Here is a 23,866-nt window from a genome sequence, read left to right on the forward strand (position 1 = left end):
TTATCTATTTCTCACAGTGTTTCATTATGTTAGCCTATTCTAATTGTACTTTCACTTCCAACCCAGTGTAATTATCATGCCCTACTATATTTATACTTCAGCCTACTCTATTTGTAATTTTCCCCTGTATACCCAGTGTAATCATCTTCCCTAGTCTACTTATATTTTTTCACTGAAAACCCAGTATAATTATCTTCCCTAGTCTATTTATATTTTTCATTGAAAACCCAGTGTAATCATCTTCCCTAGTCTATTTATATTTTTTTCACTGCAAACCCAGTGTAATCATCTTCCCTAGTCTCTTTATATTTTTTCACTGAAAACCCTGTAGGTGATCCGAACCAGGATGCTCAGCCACTGACTCATATCTATAAGTGTTGTAAGTCGAGGATTAGCATATTTTTGGGAGTGTAAGATGCACCTTCCCTCCCTAAAAAAGGCTGAATATTTGGTTGCATCTTATACTCCAAATGTAGCTTTTCTGAAGCATTTTTTCCAGCCCTAATGAGGTATTAACGATCTTCCCGCTTGCAGGATTTTTTCATTGCTACTCCCTCCAAAGAAGTTGTTTTCCAGCCCTAAGTCTTTGCAGGCATGTGTTTTCATTGCTACTTGCTCCGAATAAGTTTTTTTGGCCCTAACCAGGGAATAAATTAATTAATTAATTAATTTATTTATTTATTTATTATTAGATTTGTATACCACCCCGAGTCTATGGAGAGGGGCGGCATACAAATCTAATAATGAATGAATGAATGAATGAATGAATGAATGAATGAATGAATGAATAAATAAATAAAATAATGTGCTGAAGCTAACCCTGTAAGGACAAGTCAGATGAAACTCCCCCCCCCCCCAATTTTCTTCCCCCAAAACCAAGGTACGTCTTATACTCCAGTACATCTTATACTCTGAAAAATATGGTACCTGTACAGGGTCTTAGGCAAAGAGATTTCGAGCGGCCCAAAAGAAACAAAACACAGCATGCAGCTTGTGGAGAGGAAAGAACATTTGAGAACATCTGGCAGAAATAAACCGGACGGACCAAACACTTAACTGTTCTCTTGTCTGCGCAGGTACTGGCCAAAAATCCCAGGAGGAGGCCAAAGAGGGTCGGCAGAATCTCACGTAGTGTCCGCGGCGTGTTGGAAACCACGATTTTCCAAACGTGTAAGGATGCTTGGCGAACAGCCAGCTGGGTATCGGAACGGCCCATGTAGAGCCCAGCCAGGACTCTGTTCCTTCGTTCTACTCCGAGAGCGCTGATGATAGCCTGGAAAGGGTTAACAAATTATATATCAGGCATATTTATTTATTTAATTTATTGTATTTATGTGCCGCTCATCCAAAAGGACTCTGAGCGGCTAACAATTGGAATAAATACAACAGCAATAAAAAACAGTTAAAATCCAATAATAATAACAATAATAAAAAAACATAAAAAGTTACAATCAGCCTAATTCCAGGCCTGCCGGAAGAGCCAAATCTTAACGGCTTTCTGGAAGACTGGTAGGGTGGAGATAATGCTGGAGGTAAGTATATAATTTTTTTTTTTAAAGGAAAAAAAATGTGACCAGGTGGGAGTGGGTTGATGGTCATGTGACTTAAAGGTCATGTGACTGGCTTAAAGGTCACTCACATCAATAATAATAATTTATTAGATTTGTATGCCGCCCCTCTCCGAGGACTCGGAGCAGCTCACAACAAGCAAGACATCATATACAAATCCAACATTAAAACAGTTTTAAAAACCCCTATTAAAAAAATCCAATCATACAACCCAAGCAACCATACATAAAGCGAAACCATACATAAAGCGAAAATCAAGGGTTTGGGTTAGGGTGCCTGGCCTCTCCCCGCCTCAGAAAGATACTATTTCCCTCTCTATTTACTATGACTGAACATCCAAAATATACTATTTAATTCTATGTATGTATGTCATATGTGTACATACGTATTACACACAGGCACACAAATAGAATAGAATAGAATAGAATTTTTATTGGCCAAGTGTGATTGGACACACAAGGAATTTGTCTTGGTGCATATGCTCTCAACGTACATAAAATAAAATATACATTTGTCAAGAATCATGTGGTACAACACTTAATGATTGTCATAGGGGTCAAATAAGCAATGAAGAAGCAATATTAATAAAAATCTTATACATTAATAAAAAAACATATACATTGTGTATGTACACACACACATGCACGCACAGCTCTTCTAAAATGATAAACATTCAACCCAACAGGACCGACACAGACTTTAGAGGAGAATCAGAACTGCAGAAAAAACAATTGCTGCCAACCAATCATTCCTTTCACCCATTTCCTCCCACGTTGACTGTATGACTGTAACTTGTTGCTTATATCCTAAGATTTTTATTAATATTGCTTCTTCATTGCTTATTTGACCCCTATGACAATCATTAAGTGTTGTATCACATGATTCTTGACAAATGTATATTTTATTTTATGTACGCTGAGAGCATATGCACCAAGACAAATTCCTTGTGTGTCCAATCACACTTGGCCAATAAAAAAATTATATTCTATTCTATTCTATCCTATCCTATCCTATCCCAATTACTGTGATAGGAAAAACATACCCAGAGCCCAGAAGGGGAAAAAAGGGGAGAGGGGGAATCAATTTTTTTCTACATACCTGACCAATTTTTTCTATTGGGACTGTGTACCTGACCGTACAAGTAGGGGCCCATCACTGGGCACCCCTTTATTTCAACTTACTTTGGTAGACTGGGCTGTTCCAAAATTATCATCCTCGGAGGCCGTCTCTGTGGTCATTTTCCCAGAAACTCCTGAAATGTGGAAGAGGAGATCTCCCAGCAGCTGAACTGAGCTGTATCTGTATCCAAAACATAGAAACGTAGATTGAAGGAAAACGCAGGGCAAAGGGGGTTTACACGGAGTTAAAGAGATCGTGGCCAGACCACGTGGCCAGACCACGGGAAATCCTCCAAGTGGCCTCAATGATCCTCTAAAAGGATGCAAATGACCAGCTGTCTGCAAAGAGTATAAAACCTCCAAGTGGCCTCAAGGACTCTCTAAAAAGGATGCAAATGACCAGCTATCTTCAAGGAGTAGAAAACCTCCAAGTGGCCTCAATGACCCTCTAAAAGGATGCAAATGACCAGCTATCTTCAAGGAGTATAAAACCTCCAAGTGGCCTCAATGACCCTCTAAAAGGATGCAAATGACCAGCTATCTGCAAGGAATAGAAAACCTCCAAGTGGCCTCAATGACCCTCTAAAAGGATGCAAATGACCATCTGTCTCTAAGGAATATAAAACCTCCAAGTGGCCTCAATGACCCTCTAAAAGGATGCAAATGACCAGCTATCTGCAAGGAGTATAAAACCTCCAAGTGGCCTCAATGACCCTCTAAAAAGGATGCAAATGACCAGCTGTCTGCAAGGAGTATAAAACCTCCAAGTGGCCTCAATGACCCTCTAAAAGGATGCAAATGACCAGCTATCTGCAAAGAGTATAAAACCTCCAAGAGGCCTCAATGACCCTCTAAAAGGATGCAAATGACCATCTGTCTGCAAGGAATATCAATACTTCCATTCCACACCATCCGGTCAGAATTAAAGAAGCTTCTTGGATGAGAAGCGAAAAGTCTTCAAAGAAAAAAAACCCCAAGAACTACCCAGGGCCAGGTTTGGAATTTTAGGTCATACCTGATTCTCCAAAGGTCGTCGAAGAGCCCTTGTTCCAGCTGTGGAAGGAGCAACGCGATGGCGGTTTCTGCATACATGCTTATAATCCTCTGCCCCGCACGCAGCGCCGTGTCCCGTACAAACTCGTTCTCGTCTGCCAGGGCCTGAAAAAGAGACCCAAAGCCACCTGTAAGCCACACAATTCTTTCTCCTCCAGGGCTGCCGCTAGACGAGCAGGAGACTGTTGAAATCCGGATTTGAACAAGGATTTTGACATAAAAAGGGACTCCGTCGTTTCCATTCAATCCTTTAGTTGCGACCCACCCTTTATTCCTATAATAAATAAGATGAGCATATCGAACACATATTCCTCCTCTCGTTTTGGGGAAAAGAGAAGGGAGCAGGGGGCAAAGCCACTCTGCCGGCTTTCATGCCTAAGGTGGGACTAGAACTCACTGTCACCTGGTGATTGGCCTAAATAATAATAATAATAATAATAATAATAATAATAATAATAATAATAAAGAAAGTATGGATCATCGACATCGCAATCCCAGGAGACAGCAGAATTGAGGAGAAGCAGCTAGAGAAATTAGTGAAATACGAAGATAGTTGTTGATGATAAGGGGCAAACTAATAATGAAAATAATGTTCTTCGGGTAATGTACACGAATGCTCGAAGCTTGAGCAACAAGCTCTGTGAGTTAATGGCCATAATATCTAGAGATAATTTGGATCTGGTTGCCATAACTGAGACATGGTTTAAGGATTCTAATGAATGGGAAATATCCATACCAGGATATACACTGTATAGGAAGGATAGAATAGAGAGAAGGGGAGGTGGAGTAGCCATTTATGTTAAAGAAAGTCTAAAAACAATACTAATTCAAAATACATGTAAAGATCTGGAGACCCTCTGGATTTGCATGCAAAATAAAGATGGTTCTGTCATTAGAATTGGGGTGATCTATAGGCCTCCAGGGCAATCTGAGGAACATGACAACAAGATGGTGGATGAGATTACCCTAATGGCAGTAAAGGGAGATATTGTGGTTATGGGTGATTTCAACATGTCTGATGTTGACTGGAATATCCCCAGTGCCCTTACATGCAAAAGTAAGAATATAGTAGAGGCCTTTACAGGAGCAGCTATGGCACAGCTAGTTAAGACACCAACTAGAGGGGAGAATATTCTAGATTTAGTTTTTACAAATGGGAATCGGGTTTCAGAGGTCAAGGTGGGAGAAAATTTAGGTTGCAGTGACCATCTATGTTTGTGGTTTGATGTAAAAACTGATTGTGAGCAATCCTATACTGCAACCAAAGTATTGGATTTCAGAAAAACAAATTTTAATGCAATGGGGGAATATTTAAATAATGAATTAAAGGGGAGGGATAAAATGGCAGGAGCGAGCACCCAGTGGACTGTATTAAAAAAGGCCATCTTAAAAGCCACAAGACTTTATGTAAAGCAAGTAACTAAAGGTAAAAGGAAGAAGAAACCGCTATGGTTTAGCAATGATGTAAGGGCTATAGTCAATGAAAAAAAGGCTGCCTATAGGAGGTATAAAGAGTCTGGAAGTATAGCTGATAGAGAGGTGTATAAAATGAGACAGAAGGAGGCAAAACAGATAATATATGCTGCTAAAGCCTCAAAAGAGGAAGAAATAGCAAAATCTGTAAAGAAGGGGGATAAAACCTTCTTCAGATATATTAGTGATAGGAAGAAGAAAAACTGCAGCATCACAAAGCTTAGTACCGGGAATAATACATGCATTGATGGAAATAAGGAGATCGCTGACCATTTCAATAGCTACTTCTGTTCAGTTTTCTCAAAAGACACCTTACAAAATAATACTATAGAGGGATATAGCATTGCTTCCAGCTGTACGGATTCAGCTCCAGTGATCTTAGAAGCCGATGTCTTAGAAGAACTTGAAAGATTAAAGATAAATAAGGCAATGGGTCCAGATGGCATCCACCCCAGAGTTCTTAAAGAACTCAGATCTGTCATTGCTACCCCCCTGACTGATTTGTTTAACCAATCCCTGTTAACAGGAGATGTTCCTGAGGATTGGAGAATGGCCAGTGTTGTGCCTATCCACAAGAAGGGCAGTAGAGAAGAAGCTGGTAACTACAGGCCAGTTAGCTTGACATCAATTGTAGTTATAATGATGGAGACGCTACTCAAAAAGAGGATAAATCAGCATCTAAAAAACAATAACTTATTGGACCCAAATCAGCATGGCTTTACTGAAGGCAAATCGTGTCAGACTAATCTCATTGAGTTCTTTGACTATGTCACAAAGGTGTTGGATCAAGGTGGTGCCGTGGATATTGCCTATCTGGACTTCAGCAAAGCCTTTGATACGGTTCCACATAAAGAGCTGATAGATAAATTAGTGAAGATTGGAATTAATCCCTGGATAGTTCAGTGGATTTCAAGCTGGCTGAAGCATAGACATCAGAGAGTTATTGTTAATGGCGAGTATTCTGAGCAGAGACAGGTTACAAGCGGTGTGCCACAAGGGTCTGTTCTGGGTCCTATTCTTTTTAATATGTTTGTGAGTGACATAGGAGAAGGTTTGGTAGGGAAGGTTTGCCTATTTGCTGATGACTCTAAAGTGTGCAATAGGGTTGATATTCCTGGAGGGGTCTGTAATATGGTAAATGATTTAGCGTTACTAGATAAATGGTCAAAGCAATGGAAACTGCAGTTTAATGTTTCCAAATGTAAAATAATGCACTTGGGGAAAAGGAATCCTAAATCTGAGTATTACATTGGCAGTTCTGTGATAGCAAAAACTTCAGAAGAGAAGGATTTAGGGGTAGTGATTTCTGACAGTCTTAAAATGGGTGAGCAGTGTGGTCGGGCGGTAGGAAAGGCAAGCAGGATGCTTGGCTGCATAGCTAGAGGTATAACAAGCAGGAAGAGGGAGATTGTGATCCCCTTATATAGAGCGCTGGTGAGACCACATTTGGAGTACTGTGTTCAGTTCTGGAGACCTCACCTACAAAAAGATATTGACAAAATTGAACGGGTCCAAAGACGAGCTACAAGAATGGTGGAAGGTCTTAAGTATAAAACGTATCAGGAAAGACTTAATGAACTCAATCTGTATAGTCTGGAAGACAGAAGGAAAAGGGGGGACATGATCGAAACATTTAAATATGTTAAAGGGTTAAATAGGGTTCAGGAGGGAAGTGTTTTTAACAGGAAAGTGAACACAAGAACAAGGGGACACAATCTGAAGTTAGTTGGGGGAAAGATCAAAGGCAACATGAGAAAATATTATTTTACTGAAAGAGTAGTAGATCCTTGGAACAAACTTCCAGCAGACGTGGTTGGTAAATCCACAGTAACCGAATTTAAACATGCCTGGGATAAACATATATCCATTGTAAGATAAAATACAGGAAATAGTAAAAGGGCAGACTAGATGGACCTTGGGGTCTTTTTCTGCCGTCAGTCTTCTATGTTTCTATGTTTCTGTTTCTAAAAATCGAGCTGCAATGACTCTGGCATAAGCCAGTGAAAGTGGCCCCAGTGGTCCTTGGCACGCTGGGCGCAGGGCCAAAGGATCTCAGCGGACATTTGAAAACCGTCGCAATTGACAAAATCTCCATCTGTCAATTGCAAAAGGCCGCTTTGCTGGGATCGGCAAACATAATTCGCTGCTACATCACGCAGTCCTAGGTGCTTGGGAAGCGCCCGACTGGTGATGAAATACGAAATCCAGCATAGTGATCTCGTTTGCTGTGTTGTACTGACATAATAATAATAATAATAATAATAATAATAATAATAATAATAATAATAATAATAATTTATTAGATTTGTATGCCGCCCCGCTCCGAGGACTTTCCGAGGACTAAAGTCACCAGCTGGCTTTCATTATTATTATTATTATTATTTATTAGATTTGTATGCCGCCCTTCTCTAGAACTCCCTGTCTCCTGGTGATTGGTGCAGCATCACTAGCTGGCTTTCATGTCTAATGCATGACTAGAACTCACCATCTCTTGGTGACTGGCCCAAATTCACCCAGCTTGCTTTCATGGCTATGACTCAGGGTCTCCCACTTTCTAGCCTGGCGCTTTAACCACTAGACTGAAAATGATCTCTATCCGTTCCCAACCTCAAACAGATACTTTCAGGGGAGATCAATCCATCCCTTTTTTCTTTTCTTATTTCTAAATCTGCTCTGGTGTGTGTGTGTGTGTGTGTTGTCTTACCTTAAGGATGCAAGGTATAATGGGCCCAACGTAAGGGGTAAACTTTTCCCCAAAGGTAATGGGCAGGTAATTGAACATCATAATGTAACCATCGCGGACGTGGGGAGCAATGTCCACTTTGCTGGCTGTAGCCACGATTTCGGGCATGAGTTTCTCCAGCTTCTCCACTCCCAAACCAGCCATGACCTCAGCCAAGCCTATAACGGGAAAAGCATCCTTTACAACAGATGTAACGCTTGGGCTTTCAACACAGAGAGAGTCCTCGACATGGCCACCATAGAGGCCACAATTTGGTTAAGTCATGACAGTTGTAAAGCAAGTCGTCCTGATGAAATTTTGCAATATTTGTCTTTCTCCATACCTACACTCCAAACCAGGGCTCTCCAACCTTGGCAACTTTCAGACTTGGGGACTTCAATTCCCAGAATTCCTCAGCCAACAAAAGAGAGGAGAGGAGAGAAAAGAGATTATAGGAGAGGAGAGGAGTGGAAAGAGAAGAGAGGAGAGATTATAAGAGAGGAGAGGAGAGAAATTATAGGAGAGGAGAGAAATTATAGGAGAGGAGAGAAGAGAGATTAGAGGAGAGATTAGAGGAGAGGAGAGAAATTGGAGGAGAGGAGAGAAATTATAGGAGAGGAGAGAAGAGAGATTAGAGGAGAGATTAGAGAAGAGGAGAGAAATTGGAGGAGAGGAGAGGAGAGGAGAGATTAGAGGAGAGGAGAGAAATTGGAGGAGAGGAGAGGAGAGAAGAGAGATTAGAGAAGAGGAGAGAAATTAGAAGAGAGGAGAAAAATTGGAGGAGAGATTATAGGAGAGGAGAGAAGAGAGATTAGAGGCGAGATTAGAGGAGAGGAGAGAAATTGGAGGAGAGGAGAGGAGAGAGATTAGAGGAGAGGAGAGAAATTATAGGAGAGGAGAGAAATTAGAGGAGAGGAGAGAAGAGAGATTAGAGGAGAGATTAGAGGAGAGGAGAGAAATTGGAGGAGAGGAGAGGAGAGATTAGAGGAGAGGAGAGAAATTGGAGGAGAGGAGAGGAGAGAAGAGAGATTAGAGGAGAGAAATTAGAAGAGAGGAGAAAAATTGGAGGAGAGATTATAGGAGAGGAGCGAAGAGAGATTAGAGGCGAGATTAGAGGAGAGGAGAGAAATTGGAGGAGAGGAGAGAAGAGAGATTAGAGAAGAGGAGAGAAATTAGAAGAGAGGAGAAAAATTGGAGGAGAGATTAGAGGAGAGGAGAGGAGAGAGATTAGAGGAGAGGAGAGAAATTGGAGGAGAGGAGGGGAGGGGAGGGGAGAGGAATTATAGGAGAGGAGAGGAATGATAGGAGAGGAGAGGAATGATAGGAGAGGAGAGGAATTATAGGAGAGGAGAGGAATTATAGGAGAGGAGAGGAGACACCAATTGAACTGTTGTAAGTCGAGATCTAGCTGGATCTACCTTTGCTTTTGCAAACATTTCCTGAAAGAAGCAGAACCTTGTACCCCAATGTTCATGAACAAAATGCACAGGAAACTATCTGTTGAGTCCCCACCCCCACCCCCACCTGTGGCATCCCCCCCACCGTCCCCTCTTACCTTGCGCAGCCCCTGACCGATCGACCGAACTCTGCTCGAAGGTCAAGGTTTCCATCAGCCACGGCAGGAGGTCCTCGAAGCAAGATTCGCCCATGCCTTTCACCATGGCGCCCAGCGCCTTCGCAGAGACCGTCCGCACCTGAAGGTCAAGAGAAAAGCTAGGGGGTCCCCGGCCTGTGGGATGCTGCCTCCTAGTGGGCTGTGATGGGTTTGCAATCGTTGTAACAGCCGGCGAGCGTGTGCACAATGTCCTCATTCGTGTGAGCAAGGAAGTGCAGACATATATATGCTCCATTCGTGTGAATAGCAAGTGCTCGTCCACGCCGCTCGAGCAAATGGAGGTGCACGCAAACACGCTTTTTGCAAATCATGCCCTCCCGCAAGCCTGGACAGCTGGCAACGGGGAGCGGAAGCGGAGGGCAAACTGACCTCAGGAACAGGATCCAGAAGAGACGTTTTCAATCCAGGTGTGACACTAGGCAGGTAAGGAGCCAGATCCTGAGAGAGGGAGAGAGAGAGGGAGGGAGGAAAGGGGGAGAGGGAGGGAGAGAGGGAGAAAAAGAGAGGGAAGAGGAGAAGAGAGGGATGGTGTGGAAAGAGAGGGAGGAGAGGGAGAGAGGGAGGGGGAGAGAGGAAGAGAAAGAGAGGAGGGAGACAGTGAGAAGAGAGAGGGAGAAGACAGAAGAGGAGAGAGGGAGGGAGAAAGAGAGAGGGAGTCAAGGGGAAAGGGAGGGAGAAAAAGAGGCGGGAGAAAGAAGGAGAAGAGATGGCAGGAGGAAGATGAGAGAAGGAGGCAGAAAGAGAGAGAAAGGAGAGAGGGAGGGAGGTGGAAAGGGAGGGAGAAGAGAGGGAGGGAGGAAGTGCAGCAAGGAGAGAGAGAGGAGGGAGGGAGAAAGAGAGAGGAGGAGTCAAGAGGAAAGGGAGGGAGAAAAAGAAGCAGGAGAAAGAAGGAGAAGAGATGGCAGGAGGGAGATGAGAGAAGGAGGCAGGAAGAGAGAGAAAGGAGAGAGGGAGGGAGGTGAAAAGGGAAGTGAGGGACAAGAGAGAGAGGGAGGGAGTGCGTGCAGCAAGGAGAGAGAGAGGAGGGAGGATGAGAGAGTAAAGGAGGGAGAGAAAAGAGATGAAGGGAGACGGAGGGAGAAAGAGGGAAAGAAGTGAGAGGGAGGGAGAGAGGGAGAGAAGGGAAGGGAGGGAGAAGAGAGGGAGGGAGGGAGGGAGTGCAGCAAGGAGAGAGAGAGTAGGGAGGGGGAGAAAGGGAAGAGAGAAAAGGAGGGAGAGAAGAGAGAGACGGAGGGAGACGGAGGGAGGGAGAAAGAGGGAAAGAAGTAAGAGGACAGGAGAGAGGAGAGGGAGGGAGGGAGAAGGCAAGAAGTGAATGGATGAATGGTCTCCAATTCGTTATTTTGGAAGCCAACGAGATCTTCCCTTCCTGCTCCCGAGCCCAGCCTACCTTCTGGTCCGTCAGGGAGTACATATTCCCGATGATCTGGGCGGCCATTTTCCGGGTGTCCGTCGAGCGGTCCTGAAACGCCCGCTGGACAATAGGCATGATGAGAGCTAAAGAAGGAGCGTCGATGAAGTGGACAAATTTGGTGTCCAGCAACGTCTGCAGGCACTTTTGGGTCTTCCGGGATGGGTCGGTCAAGGCGTCCAGCAGCACGGGGGCGATGGCTGTTTCGCGGGTGGGGAGAGAAAGAAGAAAGCCAAGACATAGAAACATAGAAGACTGACGGCAGAAAAAGACCTCATGGTCCATCTAGTCTGCCCTTATACTATTTCCTGTGTTTTATCTTAGGATGGATCTATGTTTATCCCAGGCATGTTTCAATTCAGTTACTGTGGATTTACCAACCACGTCTGCTGGAAGTTTGTTCCAAGGATCTACTACTCTTTCAGTAAAATAATATTTTCTCATGTTGCCTTTGATCATTCCCCCAACTAACTTCAGATTGTGTCCCCTTGTTCTTGTGTTCACTTTCCTATTAAAAACACCCCTCCTGAACCTTATTTAACCCTTTAACATATTTAAATGTTTCGATCATGTCCCCCCTTTTCCTTCTGTCCTCCAGACTATACAGATTGAGTTCATGAAGTCTTTCCTGATACGTTTTATACTTAAGACCTTCCACCATGGTTGTAGCCCGTCTTTGGACCCGTTCAATTTTGACAATATCTTTTTGTAGATGAGGTCTCCAGAACTGAACACAGTATTCCAAATGTTGGTCTCACCAGCGCTCTATATAAGGGGATCACAATCTTCCTCTTCCTGCTTGTTATTCCTCTAGCTATGCAGCCAAGCATCCTACTTGCTTTTCCTACCGCCCGACCACACTGCTCACCCATTTTGAGACTGTCAGAAATCACTACCCCTAAATCCTTCTCTTCTGAAGTATTTGCTAACACAGAACTGCCAATACAATACTCAGATTGAGGACTCCTTTTCCCCAAGTGCATTATTTTACATTTGGAAACATTAACCTGCAGTTTCCATTGCTTTGACCATTTATCTGGTAAAGCTAAATCATTTGCCATATTACAGACGCCTCCAGGAATATCAACCCTATTGCACACTTTAGAGTCATCGGCAAATAGGCAAACCTTCCCTACCAGACCTTCCCCTATGTCACTCACAAACATATTAAAAAGAATAGGACCCAGAACAGACCCTTGTGGCACACCGCTTGTAACCTGACCCTGCTCAGAATGCTCGCCATTAACAATAACTCTCTGATGTCTATGCTTCAGCCAGCTTGAAATCCACTGAACTATCCAGGGATTAAGTCCAATCTTCACTAATTTATCTATCAGCTCTTTATGTGGAACCGTATCAAAGGCTTTGCTGAAGTCCAAATAGGCAAGACACACCCTGGTGAGAAGACCCAGCTAAACGGAAAGCCTGTTAAGGAAGCCGCCAAGTTTTTTTTTCACAGGCTATGCCTAACAGAAGAAAAAATCAGGTTTCTTTTCTATTTTTCTCTCTGGAATTTCTTCTAACCCCGTTTGAATTTCCCCCCAGTAAAAAACAAAAAATCAATTGTTTCTAACCCTCCATATAATGACAGCGGCGAGAAATAGCGCTCGCACAATATTGGAAAAATGGAAATTTGCTTACTGAGGAAGATATAATTGAAAAAAATTACAATGTGTGCAGAAATGGTTAATTTAACTAAAGAAATAAAAAATATAGATGACCGAGAGTATACTAAATGTTGGAGTGGGTTTTATGATTGGATGGAAAAAAGTAAAATTAGAGAGTTAATAAAGAAAAAGATATACCAGAATAAGATCTTCGGAGAGGGGCGGCATACAAATCTAATAAATAATAATAATAATAATAATTATTATTATTATTATTATTATTATTAAGACTTGATGCATATATGTAAATACAATCCATGTAATAGTAAGTAAGCACTAATAGAATTGTATTACAGGCACGTCACAAATTGTCCAACTTTTATTTTAATACTTTTTTTGTGTGTGTCTTGTTCTTTGTATTTTGTATATTTAAATAAAGTTTATTTTTATTTTATTTTATTTTTTAAAAAGACTTCTCTCCGCCTTTTCCGGTTATAGTTTCGGAGGCTCAGGTTTGTAAGTACAGTATTTGTATTTGTATTTATTAGATTTGTATGCCGCCCCTCTCCGAAGACTCGGGGCGGCTAACAACAATATAAAAAGACAATGTAAACAAATCTAATACTAAAAACAATCTAAAAAACCCCAATTTAAAGAATGGTTCTTGAGAAGATGCAAAGAAAGCATTGAACACCTGGTTCTTATCTATAAAAATTTGTAAGTAGAGGAGTTCTTAGGTAGAGGTACCACTCTGTAACACCCATCGACATTTCCACCCTCTTTTAGGAGAGAGAAAGGTGCTTCTTATACTCCGAAAAATACGCTAAGCGAAATTAGCCGAGGGGAGAAAAATCAATCATCTATACACACCACCCACCCCTACAAAAAAAAGGTCTCACCCAAAATCTCAGGGTTCCTGATCACGGAGCCGATCTGCCGTAACGCTTGTTGGCCGGCTTTCTGGACCTTCACGTGAGAATCCGTCAGCACCTCCGTGAGTTTCGGCACAATGTTTGGTAAGCAAGACGACAGCTGCTTGGGAGCGCAGTAGGCCATGGCACCCAGCAACTCTACCGATCCTGGGGAGCGCGTGAGAATAGAAAATGATTGGCTTAGGGAAATTGCAAAACAGGAAATAAATATTACAACCTGAAGCATTTCTACTAAGAATAACTGATCAGAGAATGGGGAGGGGGGGGAAATCACTGTACAGTGGCACCTCTACTTACGAACTTCATTCGTTCTGTGACCAGGTTCTTAAGTAAAAAAGTTTGTAAGAAGAAGCCATTTTCCCAAAAGGAATCAATGTAAAAGCAAATAATGTGTGCAATTGGGGAAACCACGGGGGGGGTGGAGGCCCTGTTTCCTCCCAGGAGATTCCTAGAGGCCCCACGGAGGCTTCTCCCCACTTTTCCGGCCGTTTCCTCCCAGAAGATTCCTAGAGAGGCCCCACAGAGGCTTCTCCCTGCCTTTTCCAGCCCTGTTTCCTCCCAACAGATTCTTAGAGAGGCCCCACAGAGGCTTCTCCCTGCCTTTTCTGGCCCTATTTCCTCCCAGGAGATTCCTAGAGAGGCCCCACAGAGGCTTCTCCCCACTTTTCCGGCCCTGTTTCCTCCCAGGAGATTCCAAGAGAGGCCCCACGGAGGCTTCTCCCTGCCTTTTCCGGCCCTGTTTTCTCCCAGGAGATTCCTAGAGAGGCCCCACGGAGGCTCCCTGCCTTTTCCGGTTACTGTTTCAGAGGCTTGGGTTTGTAAGTGGAAAATGATTCTCCAGAAGAGGCAAAAAAATCTTGAACACCCAGTTCTTATCTAGAAAAGTTCGTAAGTAGAGGCGTTCTTAGGTAGAGGTACCACTGTATTTGCTTTCAGAAAAGAGTCTCATAGAAAGAGGCTTTTAAATTGCAGGCTTTTTTGCTTGCTTGAAAAATCACGTCTTATGCTAAGCCTGAGATGTTAGTAGTGCATCTCCCCCTTTTTAATTATTATTATTATTATTATTATTATTATTATTATTATTTTGTTGTTTGTTGTTGTTGGTATTTTTTTTTATTATTATTATTATTATTATTATTATTATTATTATTATTATTATTATGTCAGTACAACACAGCAAACGAGATCACTATGCTGGATTTCGTATTTCATCACCAGTCGGGCGCTTCCCAAGCACCTAGGACTGCGTGATGTAGCGGCGAATTATGTTTGCCGATCCCAGTAAAGCGGCCTTTTGCAATTGACAGATGGAGATTTTGTCAATTCTAATGGTTTTCAAATGTCCGCTGAGATCCTTTGGCCTTGCGCCCAGCGTGCCAAGTACCACTGGGACCACTTTCACGGGCTTATGCCAGAGTCGTTGCAGCTCAATTTTTAGATCTTCGTATTTCACTAATTTCTCTAGCTGCTTCTCCTCAATTCTGCTGTCTCCTGGGATTGCGATGTCGATGATCCATACTTTCTTTTTCTCCATGATCACAATGTCTGGTGTGTTATGCTTCAGAATTCGGTCAGTCTGAAGTTGGAAGTTCCACAGTAGTTTTGCTTGCTCATTTTCGACCACTTTTTCAGACTTATGATCCCACCAGTTCTTTGCCACTGGGAAATGGTAGTTCCGGCACAAGTTCCAGTGGATCATCTGTGCCACAGCATCATGTCTATGCTTGTAGTCAGTCTGTGCGATCTTGTTGCAGCAGCTGAGTATGTGGTCGATTGTTTCATCTGTTTCTTTACAGAGTCTGCACTTTGGATCGTCTGTTGATTTTTCAATTCTGGCTTTGACAGCATTTGTTCTAATGGCCTGTTCTTGTGACGCCAGTATTAGTCCTTCTGTCTCCTTTATGAGTGTTCCACTTGTAAGCCATGACCAGGTCTTTTCTTTATCCACTTTGCCTTCAATCTTCTCCAAGAACTGTCCATGCAATGCTTTGTTCCGCTATTATTATTATTATTATTATTATTATTATTATTATAATAATAAAAGGGTCAGGCACAAATTATTACCGGCTTTGGTTCTCCACGAATCCTCCTCAAGAGCAGCTAACAAAGAAGGCAACACCAGCTTGACTCCGTGGGCGCTCAAGTTGCTCATCACAGCTTTAGCACAATCATCAGCAGCCTTATTCCAAAAAAAAAGATGGGGGAAGAGGAGGGAAATCAAACTCTAAGCTAAGAAGAAACAAGAGTCTAACTGAGGAAACCTCAAGGGCATTCCCACCACTCCTCCACCAAAGCACCCGATGACCTACCGGGACCTCTAAAGCCAACCAGAATCTGAGCAGAACCGTCCAAGGTTCTGTGGAACCTGAGGTCCCTACTTCTTCCGGGGACTGCCAACCAAGGATGACTTACCTCCCGAACGTACTGATTGCCGTCTCCGAAACACAGCAGTAAGTGGGGCAGGACGTGAACCACGTAGGGCTCAAAGAGTTTCCCCAGCATGGTGCAGAGCATCTCGAAGGCGAACAAGGCCCCTGGGAAGAGGACAGAAACAGCGGCCTAAATATTTACCCACAAAGAAATACGCGGAGATTAGTACAGATCTAAGAGACACGATGGCTCAAGGGCTAAGACGCCGAGCTTGTCTATCAGAAAGCTCAGCGGTTCGGCGGTTCGAATGCCTAAGGGCCCCGTAATGGAGCAAGCCCCCATTACTTATCCCAGCTTCCGCCAACCTAGGAATTTGAAAGCACGTAAAAAAGTAGAAAAATAGAGACCACCTTTGGTGGGGAGGCAACAGTGTTCCGTGCGCCTTTAGCATTGAGTCATGCAGGCCACACGACCGTGGAAACGTCTTTGGATAGCGCTGGCTCTTCAGCTTTGAAACGGGGATGAGCAACGCCCCCTAGAGTCGGGGATGACTAGCACATATATGTGCGAGAGGCACCTTGACCTTTCACCTTAGTAGAGATCTATTTCAGGCTATTTAGCTCTCATCAGCTAGCCATACCCTTCAGGGATTCGAATCCGGAGAGCTTGCGTGTTGCTCGGTCTATTGTGTGGATGTTTTGGGTGATTTGGGGAATTTGTGAGTGGGTGGGACATGGGTTATTTTGGGGATTGTTGTGTTTGTTGCTACTGGTCTTTGGGTGTCATGTGAATTTTGCTGTATGGGTATATACATACAATGACAATAAAGTATTTATTTATTATTTATTTATACAGTGGTACCTCTACTTACGAACTTAATTCGTTCCGTGACCAGGTTCTTAAGTAAAAAAGTTTGTAAGAAAAGCAATTTTTCCCATAGGAATCAATGTAAAAGCAAATAATGCATGCGATTGGGGAAACCACAGGGAGGGTGGAGGCCCTGTTTCCTCCCAGGAGATTCCTAGAGAGGCCCCATTGAGGCTTCTCCCTGCCTTTTCCGGCCCTGTTTCCTCTCAGGAGATTCCTAGAGGCCCCACAGAGGCTTCTCCCTGCCTTTTCCGGCCCTGTTTCCTCCCAGGAGTTTAAGTTTAAGTTTAATCAGATTTGTATGTCGCCCCTCTCCGCAGACTCGGGGCGGCTCACAGCAACAGCAACACAATGTACAACAAATCCAATATTTAAATTAATTTTAAAAACCTCACAAGTTAAAACCAATCATACACACTAGCGTACCATACATAAATTTTATAAGCCTAGGGGGAAGGAACATGTCCTAGAGAGGCCCCACAGAGGCTTCTCCCTGCCTTTTCCGGCCCTGTTTCCTCCCAGGAGATTCCTACAGAGGCCCCATGGAGGCTTCTCCCCGCCTTTTCCCTTTCCTGTTTCCTCCCAGGAGATTCCTAGAGCGGCCCCACAGAGGCTTCTCCACGCCTTTTCCGGCCCTGTTTCTTCCCAGGAGATTCCTAGAGAGGCCCCACGGAGGCTTCTCCCTGCCTTTTCCGGTTACAGTTTCGGAGGCTCGGGTTTGTAAGTGGAAAATGGTTCTTGAGAAGAGACAAAAAAATCTTGAACACCCGGTTCTTATCTAGAAAGGTTCGTAAGTAGAGGTGTTTGTAGGTAGAGGTACCACTGTATGTATATGGAAACTGAAGAGAAAAAGTAAAAAAAATTCTTTTTAAAAAAAGACTAGAAGACCTCGAAGCCTTAGAATTCTACATCTTACCCGAACGGAACAATTTAGGGCCTTAAATCTGGAAGGTTGAAGGTCCTCCAAGAAGTTGAGAGAGAGAGGAAGGACGAGGTCCCTTCGACTCACCTTCCCGCCGGCGGAAATTCTTCTTGTCCTGGATCGCATCGGTCAGCTTGGCCATCATTTCCTGCTGCTTCAGCGAAAGGATGCCCAGCCCTTTCACCAGGCCGGCCAGCCCGTAAGCGGCTCCTTTCCGCTCCGCGTACTTATCGGATTCCAGCAAAAGTTGCAGCAGCTTTTGGATCATGCTGCCGGCGTCTTCTTTGATTGCCGGCACGAGAGGCGGTAAGCAGCTGGCTACGGACTCCTGGACCTGCAAAAGCCCCCAAAGCGGATGGTTCTAGGCGGGTGGCTAAAAGGCGGCTAATATTCAAAGTGTTGGTCATGACCTTTAAAGCCCTACATGGCATTGGGCCAGAATACATCCGGAACCGCCTTCTACCACACGAATCCCAGCGGCCGATAAGGTCCCACAGAGTTGGCCTTCTCCGGGTCCCGTCAACCAAACAATGTTGTTTGGTGAGCCCCAGGGGAAGAGCCTTCTCTGTGGTGGCCCCGGCCCTCTGGAATCAACTCCCCCCAGAGATTAGAACAGCCCCCACCCTCCTTGTCTTTCGCAAATTACTCAAGACCTACCTTTATCTCCAAGCATGGGGGAGCTAAGATATTCCTTCCCCTAGGCCATTACAAGTTATGCATGGTATGTTTGTGTGTATGTTTGGTTTTTATTATAAGGGGTTTTAGTTGTTTTATTAATTGGATTGTTACATATTGTTTTTTTTATCATTGTTGTTAGCCGCCCCGAGTCTGCGGAGAGGGGCGACATACAAATCCAATAAATAATAAAAAATAATAATACTAAGAATAGTCATCGGACCAGACTACTTAAGGGAACACCTTCTGCTGCATGAATCCCAGGAACCGGTTAGGTCCCACAGAGTGGGCCTTCTCCAGGTCCCGTCAAGTAGACAATGGCGCCTGGTGGGGCCTAGGGGAAGAGCCTTCTCTGTGGCGGCCCCGGCCCTCTGGAATCAGCTCCCCCCCAGAGATTCCCAGTCTTCCCCAAGGCCTTAAAAATGCACCTCTGCCGACAGGCCTGGGGCCACTGAAATTTTAACCTCTACCCCGGCCTATGAATGGATATGATAGGATAAATGTGGATGATTGGTTTTTAAATATAATGGGGCTTTGGAATAATAAATTAAGTTAGGGGGAGGGGTTTAGCATTAAGGTTTTTAGAGTATTTTATATTAGATTTCTTCTATGTTTTGTATTTAATTGCTGTGACGTGCCCTGAGTCTCAGGAGAAAGGCGGCACAGAAATCTAACGAATGAAGGAATGAACGAGAATTCTGGAAAGAAAAGCTGGTTTTCGTTCTTTTTTTCAAAAACGCATCCATTTTTTTTGGGATGGAGGGGAGATGCTTTAAAAAGAGGAAGAGGGCAGGAGAGATTGTCTTCTTTTGGGGTTATTTTTTCGTGTGAAATTTACTTATTTATTTAAATCTAATTGAGATGTAATCATGTTTAGGTAAATGCTGCTTTTACAATGTGATATTTCTCCAACGGAGGGAGGGAGGGAAAGAGGGAGGGAGGAACGAAGGGGAAGAGGGAGGGAGGGAGGGAAAGAAGGAAGGAAGGAAGGAAGGAAGGAGGGACGAGGGAGGGAGGGAGGGAGAGAGTAACGAAGGAAGGGAAAGAGGGGGCGTGGGAGGGAGGGAGGAAGGGGAAGAGGGAGGGAAGGAAGGAAGGAAAGAAGGAAGGAAGGAGGGACGAGGGAGGGAGAGAGTAACGAAGGAAGGAAGGGAAAGAGGGAGCGTGGGAGGGAGGGAGTGGAAGAGGGAGGGAAGGAAGGAAGGAAGGAAAGAAGGATGGAAATAAAGAAAGAAGGAAGGAAGGAAGGAAGGAGGGACGAGGGAGGGAGGGAGTAACGAAGGAAGGAAGGGAAAGAGGGGCATGGGAGGGAGGGAGGGAAGGGAAGAGGGAGGGAAGGAAGGAAGGAAAGAAGGAAGGAAGGAAAGAAGGAAGGAAGGAAGGAGGGATGAGGGAGGGAGGGAGAGAGTAACGAAGGAAGGAAGGGAAAGAGGGAGCATGGGAGGGAGGGAGGGAGGGGAAGAGGGAGGGAAGGAAGGAAGGAAGGAAAGAAGGATGGAAATAAAGAAAGAAGGAAGGAAGGAAGGAAGGAGGGACGAGGGAGGGAGGGAGTAATGAAGGAAGGAAGGGAAAGAGGGGGCATGGGAGGGAGGGAGAGAAGGGAAGAGGGAGGGAAGGAAGGAAGGAAAGAAGGAAGGAAGGAAGGAAGGAAGGAAAGAAGGAAGGAAGGAAGGAGGGATGAGGGAGGGAGGGAGAAAGTAACGAAGGAAGGAAGGGAAAGAGGGAGCGTGGGAGGGAGGGAGGGGAAGAGGGGAAGAGGGAGGGAAGGAAGGAAGGAAAGAAGGATGGAAAGAAAGAAAGAAAGAAAGAAGGAAGGAAGGAAGGAAGGAGAAGAGGGAGGGAGGAAGTTAATAGAAAGGGAGGAAACATTGGCTCCTGGTTCACTGTGCTAGCAGGTGGTTCTAAAGCCGGGTTGCCCACACCTGTAAGAACATCACATTTCCAAGCCAAGGAGAATTCACCTGTTGCGACGGCGTCGAGAGCGCTGCGATCAGCTTGGCCACGATGGGTTTCACTTTCGGATCGCTTTTGTCCAAATGTTTGGCCAGCGAGCCCATGAGAATGACCACGCTCTGCCGGACGGCGTCGTAACTGGCATCATTGGGGGCATTTTTAAGGAACTCCTCGAAGACTGGCAGCAAAGAGTTGACGCTCTCCTGATTTAAAAAAACAACAAACAGGAGCCAGAGGAAGTGGGTTGTTCTGCCCACGGCTACTGAAATCCACCAATCTTCCCCAAACCTTTAATCTTCAAACAAATTAGAATTAATTTGAGATTAGAATTGCCCCCACCCTCCTCGCCTTTCGTAAACTTCTAAAAACCCACCTCTGCCGTCAGGCATGGGGGAACTGAGATACTCTTTCCCCCTAGGCCCTTACAATTTACGCATGGTATGGCTGTATGTATGTTTGGTTTTTATAATAAGGGTTTTTTTAGTTATTTTAGTATTGGATTGTTTATCATTGTTGTTAGCCGCCCCGAGTCTACGGAGAGGGGCGGCATACAAATCCAAGAAAGAAAGAAGAGAGAGAGAGAGAGAGAGAGAGAGAGAGAGAGAGAGAGAAAGAAAGAGAAAGAGAGAAAGAGAGAGAGAGACAGGAAGGAAGGAAGGAAGGAAGAAAAAGAGAGAGAGACAGAAAGAAAGAAAGAAAGAAAGAAAGAAAGAAAGAAAGAAAGAAAGAAAGAAAAAAAGAAAGACAGAAAGACAGAAAGAAAGAAAGAAGGAAGGAAGGAAGAAGGAAGGAAGGAAGGAAAGAAAGAAAGAAAGAAAGAAAGAAAGAAAGAAAGAAAAAGTCTTTTCCCCTGGTCTTAGGCGACCCCTGTGAAGCAGTTGTTCGACCCCCAAAGGGGTCCCGACCCCCAGGGTGAGAACCACTGCCCTACGCCATGGGCTCTCCTGACTTTTGCCAGCTATGCCCAAATTTCACTCTAATGTTTAATGGTCCCCTGTACCGTCAAACCGTCCCGAGCTCAACAGACCTGAGGTTTTGGATGAAGGCCAACCTACCTTGCCGTGAGTATTAAGGGCTGAGAGAGCAGCGTCCAGCATGCACTTCCGAACTTCGGGGTGGCGGTCATTGAGGGCGTCGGGGACAAAGAACTGGAAAAGAGGCTTCACCTGGGAGCTCTCCAGGTGCTGGGAAAGCTTGTTCAAGGCCAAAGCGATGCCGCACCTGAAGAGAGCATGGCAACATCAAAGAGTTATCGGCAAGAGATATGAGGGGCGCAGGGGTTAGAAGGCAGGAGGGCAGGCTGACTCCGCTCACTGACAGCAGTTCGATCCTGAGAGGCTCAGGGTTGACTCAGCCTTCCGTCCTTCCATGTTCCATTTTCTGAGAAAGCATCAGAAGGCTTAGTAGACCTACCTGGCTTCCCACTGGTCAGGGGGAGACTCCAAGATGACCCGTCCCAAGGCGTCCAAAACTGGTGGGGGTCTCTGGGGAGGAATGAACTAGTTAGGAACTATCAAGAACGCTCCCGCCAACACTGAAAAGGCTCCTGCCTTGAGTATAAACAGAGCGTGCACCCCGCTCTCTTCTAGCACTAATGACGTTATCTAGTTGGGTGATGAAACGTCCAAAAGAAAGAGAGTACCACGAACCTCGCAATTATTGTGTTTCCCCTCCTCCTCTTCCTCCCTCCTGTCTGCAAACGCCAATTCCCTTCTAGCACTCATGATGTTAGCTCATTGGATAATGAAATATCTGTCAGAAAGCCATCAAGTTCGGAGAGCACCAAGGACCCAACTGTTGTCGTCCTCCTCCCCTTTTCCTTCCTTCCTTCTCCTTTCCCTTTCTTTCCTTTCCATTTTCTTATTTTTCCTTTTCCTTCTCTTTACCTTCCCTCCCTTTTCCTTCTCCTTCCCTCCTTTCCTTTTTCCTTTCTTTCCTTTCCCTTCCCGTTTCTTTCCTTTTGTTCTTTCCCTTCCCTTCCATTCCTTCTTCCCTTTCCTTTCCCTTCCTTCCTTCTGTTTCCTTTCCTTCCCCTTCCCTCCTCTCCTTTTTCCTTCCTTTCCCTTTCCTTCTTTTTCCTTTCCTTTCCCTTTCGTTTTTTCCTTTCCTTCCTTCTTCCCTTTTCTTTCCCTTCCTTCCTTCTTTCCTTCCTTCTGTTTCCTTTCCTTCCCCTCCCCTCCTCTCCTTTTTCCTTCCTTTCCCTTTCCTTTCCTTTTGTTCCTTCCCTTCCCTTCCCTTCCCTTCTTTCTTCCTTTCCCCTCCCCTCCTCTCCTTTTTCCTTCCTTTCCCTTTCCTTCTTTTCCTTTTGTTCTTTCCCTTTCCTTCCTTCTTCCCTTTTCTTTCCCTTCCTTCCTTCCTTCCGTTCCTTTCCTTCCTCTTCCCTCCTCTTTTTCCTTCCCTTTCCTTTCCCTTTCTTTTCCTTCCCTTCCCTTCACCCCCTTCTTTTCCATTCCTCTTTCTTTCCTTCTCTTTCCTCTCTCCTGTCCGCAAACCCCATTCCCTTCTGGCACTGATGATGTTACATAGTTGGGTAATGAAATGTCTTCAAGGACACCGCCAAGCTCCGAGCGCACCAAGGATCGATTCCGAGCGCTAGGGGTGTCCCATGGGTAACCTGGGGCCCTGGTGATCAGCCAGGCTCCTGCTCCCGTCCACCAGGGCTTACGTAGAGCTTCTCTTGATAGATCTCCATCAGTTTGGCCATGACGTCCTTCGTCTGGCTTCGATATTGCTCCACCCCTTTGGAAAGGGCTTCCGCTCCAGCCTGGCGCACCGCCTGCTCATGATGGATGACGTCTTTGATGAGGATGGAACAGATGTCCGGTTGCAGCTCTAAAGCCATTGACACCCACAGCCTGGGAGACAGGGAGATTGGAGCGTTGTCACCTTTCGGAAACTTTACCCATATACCCCCCCACTGTTGACCTCTCCCGATTCCTAAAAGGTCAGTAAGGGGCGTGCATAAGTGCACCAGCATGCCTTCCATCCCCTGTCCTTATGTTTCTTTCTTACTAGTATCATGTATATAGATATTATATCTTTGTATACCACCAATAGTACTTGGCAAAACAAAATAGATAGATAGACAGAAAGAGAGAGAGAGAGAGAGAGAGAGATACTGTAGATAGATAGATAGATAGATAGATAGATAGATAGATAGGATAGGTAGATAGAGAGAGAGAGAGAGAGAGAGAGAGAGATACTGTAGAGAGAGAGAGAGAGAGAGATAAATAGAGAGATAGAGAGATAGATAGAGAGAGAGATAGAGAGAGAGAGAGATACATAGATAGATAGATAGAGAGAGAGAGAGAGAGAGAGAGATACTGTAGATAGAGAGAGAGATAGAGAGAGAGAGAGAGAGATAAATAGAGAGATAGAGAGAGATAGATAGAGAGAGAGAGAGATACATAGATTGATAGATAGATAGGATAGGTAGATAGATAGATAGATAGAGAGAGAGAGAGAGAGATACTGTAGATAGAGATAGAGAGAGAGAGAGAGAGAGAGATAAATAGAGAGAGAGAGAGAGAGAAACATAGAAACATAGAAGTCTGACGGCAGAAAAAGACCTCATGGTCC

General features: G+C 44.6%; 1 protein-coding gene across 1 annotated transcript in view; it reads right to left on the reverse strand.

The window, feature by feature from the left end:
* GCN1 (GCN1 activator of EIF2AK4) overlaps positions 1-23,866 on the reverse strand; it is an 88,185-nt gene that overhangs the window by 23,962 nt on the left and 40,357 nt on the right. The window contains exons 30-44 of the mRNA XM_070763101.1: positions 22,953-23,142; positions 21,701-21,771; positions 21,343-21,508; positions 20,296-20,490; positions 17,747-17,993; positions 15,913-16,034; positions 15,565-15,679; positions 13,468-13,647; positions 10,941-11,161; positions 9,920-9,988; positions 9,491-9,629; positions 7,918-8,114; positions 3,703-3,845; positions 2,751-2,868; positions 1,058-1,273 (exon numbers count right to left, since the gene is read on the reverse strand). Coding sequence (XP_070619202.1) covers positions 1,058-1,273; positions 2,751-2,868; positions 3,703-3,845; positions 7,918-8,114; positions 9,491-9,629; positions 9,920-9,988; positions 10,941-11,161; positions 13,468-13,647; positions 15,565-15,679; positions 15,913-16,034; positions 17,747-17,993; positions 20,296-20,490; positions 21,343-21,508; positions 21,701-21,771; positions 22,953-23,142 — 2,389 coding nt within the window. The remainder of the gene's footprint in view (positions 1-1,057; positions 1,274-2,750; positions 2,869-3,702; positions 3,846-7,917; positions 8,115-9,490; positions 9,630-9,919; positions 9,989-10,940; positions 11,162-13,467; positions 13,648-15,564; positions 15,680-15,912; positions 16,035-17,746; positions 17,994-20,295; positions 20,491-21,342; positions 21,509-21,700; positions 21,772-22,952; positions 23,143-23,866) is intronic.

This window comes from Erythrolamprus reginae, chromosome 10 (genome assembly GCF_031021105.1).
Source record: "Erythrolamprus reginae isolate rEryReg1 chromosome 10, rEryReg1.hap1, whole genome shotgun sequence".
Classification (NCBI taxonomy): domain Eukaryota; kingdom Metazoa; phylum Chordata; class Lepidosauria; order Squamata; family Dipsadidae; genus Erythrolamprus; species Erythrolamprus reginae.